Below are 6,000 nucleotides of genomic sequence, written 5' to 3'. Positions count from 1 at the left end.
GCATAAATTATGCAGAAATTATTTCTTAGGCAACTCACTATTCAAGTACATGATGTGTGATGGCATAGATACAAATTAAACGTCCATTCCAGTCTACAAATTGTTTTGAATGATGTGAAGCCATAATTTCTCTTGGGAGTGAAAATTCACTTCTGCATGTTGGAGTCTCATTCTTTTCAGATATTAATTATTATTAGAGACTTCTTTAGAATTATATAAAGATTATTTAGTTTTACTTTTTTCCTTCTGGTGTATTTTCTTCACACTCTCTTCCCCTTATCATTTTTTTGTTTTCAGTATCTGGTGATATTGTGTTAAATTACTAGACTTGTAATCCAGGTGCTTGGATGTAGATATGTGTTCAAATCCCACTGGCAGCTGGGGAACTTGAACTTAATTAATAGAAGAATCTGGAATTAGAAGATAATATCAGTAAGGGTAAGAATTAGACCACTGGATTGTCATAAAAACCCTTGTGGTTCTCTAATGACCAGGAAAGGAATCTGTCTTTCTGACTTGGTCTAGGCTATATGTGACTCCAGACCAATGGCAATGTGGGTGACTCTTAACTGCTCTCTGAAATTGTCTTGCAAGCTACACAGTTGTAGTGAAATTCATCACATAGTCTGCAGAGATGAAAGGAGGCACTTCATCACCACCTCAAGGGCAGTTATGAGATGAGCATTAGATTTGGCCTTGTTTGGAACATCTATATCCCACAAGAAAATAAAAGTATCCGATTTGACTGTGTGTAAAATATTCTTATACTTACAGATTTTGTGCTGCTCCTTAATGATCCTTCAGTTATTGGTAAAGGAGACATAGTATTGGTTATCTAGCTCATACAAGTCTCAGATGCCCTGTGGAGGATGTGGTGACATTTACACTAATCAGCAGTGCAAACCATGCATGGCAAAATCTGCCTGACATGTTAGAAAGTTGAGCATTGGAGACGTAAATTGTTTTTGATCTTTTCTGATCTTCTTCCTGCTCCTGCACTTATATCTCAGTAACACACTGCAACCAAGCCCTAAGGTTCTAGACAAGCTGATTTTGAGAATAGTTTTCTATTTTGCAAGATATGTGTCTGCAGAAATCACTGACACACTTGCAAAAGTAAAGACTATGATTTATAACTGGAATAGGCATTGCAAGTTTGATCAAAGCTCTGGAAAATACTTGAGTTTGGGAGGAATTAGCATCATGCTCTGACAAGTCCTCTCCCAGGTTGAAGGTCAGTCCTGAGGTGCTATAGAAGTTCTGTATATTTATTAAGAGTTCTAGCATTTAATATGTACAAAGTCCAGAGAGCCACATGCACTCTGGTCAACACTTGCATTGATTAAATAAGGACTTAAATACGCAGTTTGTATTTTGGTGTCAGACAATATGCGGAGATGTACTTGAAGCATGCTCTCTCCAGTGTGCTAAAGGAACAAGAACACATTCAGTGATATTCTGGGGAGACAAGGAGAAAATGTTTACATGCTGACATGAATATGACTAGAAGACATTTGAACTGCATCTCTCTCACTCACTCAGCTGCATCTTTGGAGCAGCCCCAGGGTCCTTTTGATGTACCAATTGGTCAGAGCCCTAGTGTTCAATTGTTCACTGGTAGTTGTGAAGTGTCAGTTTTCATCATGCCTGTGTCATTAGTTGTACCTCTCTGTATTATTGCATTGAATCAAAAGGAATGGACTATTTTGTCCAGTCAGGAAAGCATCACCTCCATGAGGGGAAACAGTCCCTGGACGACTTGGTCCTCACAACTGGACCCTGCATAGTCCTAGTAGCCGTAGATCTCATTTTCCACCCATCCTGATTCTCTGCTTCTTGATGCTTGGTCACTGCAGGACTCATAAATATCATTTGTCACAAATCCACTCCCAGAGCAGTGGCGATCCATGTTATCATACTCTCCAGACAGACTGTGCAAGCCTCGAATAGCTGGAGAGACGCGGAAGGATGTGTTGTTTATGTGAGGGCGAGTTCCAGCCAAATCTGCCTCTGACTGCTTTCTGATAACATTGTAAACCTCCAGGTTTGGCGAGTGGTTTCTGACAGGCTCCATCCAGAAACTGTGCTCTTTCTCCACATTCGCACTTCGTTCCTTCTTCCTTAAAAAGAAAAGTCATTAAATTGAATCGCAAACAAGACTGGGACAAATGTGGACCATGCCTCCCTCTCTCACACTCAATTGCCCCACCCAGTTGTCGAGGGGGGAGGGGGGAGTTAGTACATTGAGTATTGTGGGTGGTCTCTCACTGTGGAGAGAGGAGGATGGTCTGTTACTGTGGGGTGAGTGAGAAGTGGGTGGTTTGTCATGATTGGGATAAGGGGTGGTCTGTCAGTGTGGGGTTGGGTGATCCGTCAGTGTGAGGGTCAGGGTTTATCTGTCAAAGATGAAAAACACGATCATGGTGGAGGAACTCAGCAGGCCAGGCAGCATCCGTGGAGAAAAGGAGGCAGTCAACGTTTCAGGTCAGGACCCTTCCTCAGGACTGAAGGTAGGAAAAGGTGAAGCCCAATATATAGGAGGGAAAAGCAGAGCAGTGATAGGTGGACAAAACAGGGGAGGCGGGGTGGGCACAGGGTAGTGATAGGTAGATGCAGGTCAGAGGTAGTGACAGGCAGGTGCGGGGGAGGTGCGGAGAGCAGATCCACTGGGGGAGAGGTCAAAGGTAAGGAGAGAAAGGGAAAAAAAGGTAGAACAAAAGGAGGCTAGGTAAGGGAAGAAGCATGGTGGTGGGGGTGTGGTGTGGGGAAGGGGGGTGGGGATGACCTAAAGTGGGAGAATTCAATATTCATGCTGTTGGGCTGCAAGCTTCCAAGACAGAAAATGAGGTGCTGTTCCTCCAGTTTGCACTTGGAATTCTCCTGGCAGTGGAGGAGGCCGAGGACTGACATATCCGTGATGGAGTGGGAGGGGGAGTTGAAGCGACTGGCAATGGGGAGATGCAGATCGCGGTTACGGACAGAGTGCAGGTGATCTGCGAAACGGTCATCTAGTCTGCGTTTGGTCTCACCCATTTCCAACTTACCTTCTCATAAAGAAACGGAAACAAAAGACTGCAGTGGAGACCAGCAGCAGGAGGAGAAGAGGGATGGTTGGAATGATGATGTAGATGATGTTGAGAGAATTGCCTGCAGGAAATAAATGCTCCAATTATAAAGGTAAGTCTAACCTTTAGAAACCAAGTGAGCAACATAGTCCAGACGCAGCTTTTCTCAAATAGTCAGATTGAAACTGAACCATAGAAAAGTTAGTACACTGGGGGGCATTTGGCCCATTGTGTCTGTTATAGTTCAAAAAGAGCTACCCCAAGCTAATGCCACCCTCTCGTACTTGATTCATGGCCCTGTTGGACACAGGTCTTCCAGTACACATCTGTGTACTTTTTAATTGTGATCTTTTCCATCTCTACCGCTCTTTCAGGCAGTGAGTTCCAGACCCAACCACCCTCTGGACAAAAAGACTTCCTCATTTTCCAGTTAATCCTTCTACCAATTATCCCATAAAAGACCTTCCGTTTTTCACCCCTCTGCTAAGGAAAATAGGTCCTTCCCATTTACGTAGGGAAAGGGAATAAAGCACAAGAGGGCATAGGTTTATGGTGAGAGGGGAAAGATTTAAAAGGGATCTGAGTGGCACCTTCTTCATGCAGAGGGTGGTGTGTATATGGAACAAGCTGCTAGAGGAAGTGGTTGATGCAGGTATAATAACAGTACAATTTTCAGTCTCTCCTCAGCATTCATAACCCCAACCCAATGAGCAGAACCCAAACCCATCCGGTCTTTCCTCAAAGTTGCAATTCTCCAGACCTGGTAATATCCTCATAAAACTTCTTTGCACCCCCTCCAGGTCAATCACATCTTTCCTCTAATGTGGTGACCAGAACTGTACACAGTAATCAAGCATGGTTAAGCTATCACTGTATATTGTTCTAGCACTACCTCTCTGCACTTATCAACTGTGCCACAGCCTATAAAGGAAAACATAGTCATAGAGTAACACAGCATGGAAATAGGTCCTTCAGCCCAACTCCTTCATGCTGACTAAAATGCCCATCTCAGCCAGTCCCATTTGCCCGCGTTTGGCCCATATCCCTCCAAACCTTTCCTATCCATGTACCTGTCAAAGTGTCTCTTAAATGTTGTTATTGTACCTGCCTCAACCACTTCCTCTAGCAGCTCATTCCATGTACATACCACGCTCTGCATGAAGAGGTTGCCTCAGTCGCTTTTAAATCTTTCCCCTCTCACCCTAAACCTATGCCCTCTAGTTTTTTTGTTCCCTTTCCCTTGGAAAAAGACTGTGTGCATTCACCCTGTCTATGCCCCTCATAGACTTTAAACACCTCTATAAGGTCGCCTCTCATTCTCCCACACGCCAAGGAATAAAGTCCTAGCCTGCCCAACCTCTCCCTATAACTTAGGCCCTCGAGTCCTGGCAACATTTTCGTAAATCTTCTTTGCACTCCTTTCAGCTTAATGATATCTTTCTTATAACAGGGTAACCAAAATGATACACAATACTCCAGGTGCAGCCTCACCAACATTTCGTACAACGACAACATAATGTCCTAACTCCTATACTCAATGCCCTGACTAATGAAGGCCAGTGTGCCAAATGTTTTCTTCACCACCCTATCTGTGACGCTACTTTCAGGGAACCGTGTACTTTTACTCCTACGTCCTTCTGTTTGACAACACTCCCCGGGGCCCTACCGTTCACTGTGAAAGTCCTACCCTGTTTTGACTTCCCAAAATGCAACACTTTGCACTTATTGGAATTGACTGCCATTTGCCATTCCTCGGCCCACTTACCCAGCAGATCAAGATCCCACTGTAATTTTTGATAACCTTCTTCACTGTCTATGATACCACCCACTTTAGTGTCATCTGCAGAGTGCTTCCCATATTATCAATATGCCAAATTGCATTTGCAAGATTGGTTCTGGGTTGTTGCTAAGTTAAATGAACCCAGGCAAGGATGGGGTGCTGTAGAAGTCTCTGGGACTAGCTTCAGGAAAGGCAGATTATGGAGCAGAGAGAGAGAAAAAAATCAGGATTCCTGTAACACTCCATGATAAAACTTCAGGTTTGGACCAGGTTATCACAGGATTCAGATCAGTTGTGAAATCCTCCCACTGTGACCAGCATCTCCCCTCTAGATGTCTACATGGGCACTTGTGTGAGGTGAAGGAAGAACCACAGTTCAATATGGGTCAGTTCGTTTCAGTAAGAACTGAGCTGAAACTCTTCTGAAGTCGGCACCTTCAGGACAAAAGCTGTCCTCTGTCCAGGTAAGATTCAATAGTTCTGGAGAAATAAGAGACCAGTATCTCAGGTGAAAGTCAGAACCTTCAGGAGAGGAAAGGGGAAACCCATATCCCAATGAAAATTAGTCCCAAGAGAGGACCTATACCTCAGAGATGGATTCAAGATGGAAACTGCATCCCAGTGATAATTCTCACCCTTGGTAGAGGATGGCACTAATAATCAATGAGATTCAGCACCTTCAGACGAGGAAAAGACCTGCACTCCATTGAAACACCAAGTTCAGCAGAGTTCATGTGTCCAGTGAGACTCAGCACCTTTAGCAGAGGAATGGACCTGTATCCTAACGTTTAGTCCAGGAAGCAATCTGAACCCCTTTTAGTGGTCAATGCCTTCCAACAACAGAGACAGTAGCATTGATGACATGGTTTATTAATAAAAATATTACTTACAAATGAATTGCTAATCAGATGATGCCAAGTGTCCTTTGACCACAAGTCACTTGGTAAAGGTTCCCTGAGCAGGGATTGGTGCACCAAAACTTGGTATTGGGGGGACAAATTAATACAAGAGGCAGGAATATGTCCCTAGCTACATGTGTTTAATATGCAGTAAGGTATGAATGAGCACTGAACTCAGCTTCTGAAATTCAGCAAACCATATCATACATTTAGTGGATGATTTGTATCCCATGCTGTCTGGTATTTCCATAGTTAC

General features: G+C 43.8%; 1 protein-coding gene across 2 annotated transcripts in view; it reads right to left on the bottom strand.

Annotated features, from left to right (window-relative positions):
* Positions 1–856: 856 nt before the first annotated feature.
* The window catches only part of layna (layilin a), a 28,365-nt gene continuing 23,221 nt past the window's right edge, over positions 857–6,000 (bottom strand). The window contains exons 6-7 of one of the 2 annotated variants that reach the window (XM_052039954.1): positions 3,045–3,147; positions 857–2,120 (exon numbers count right to left, since the gene is read on the bottom strand). In XM_052039954.1, the coding sequence (XP_051895914.1) occupies positions 1,790–2,120; positions 3,045–3,147 (434 nt within the window). In that variant the 3' untranslated portion in view covers positions 857–1,789. The remainder of the gene's footprint in view (positions 2,121–3,044; positions 3,148–6,000) is intronic. The other variant, XM_052039955.1, reaches the window with a different exon arrangement.

This window comes from Pristis pectinata, chromosome 27 (genome assembly GCF_009764475.1).
Source record: "Pristis pectinata isolate sPriPec2 chromosome 27, sPriPec2.1.pri, whole genome shotgun sequence".
NCBI lineage: Eukaryota > Metazoa > Chordata > Chondrichthyes > Rhinopristiformes > Pristidae > Pristis > Pristis pectinata.
This window is presented reverse-complemented; position numbering and strand designations above follow the sequence as displayed.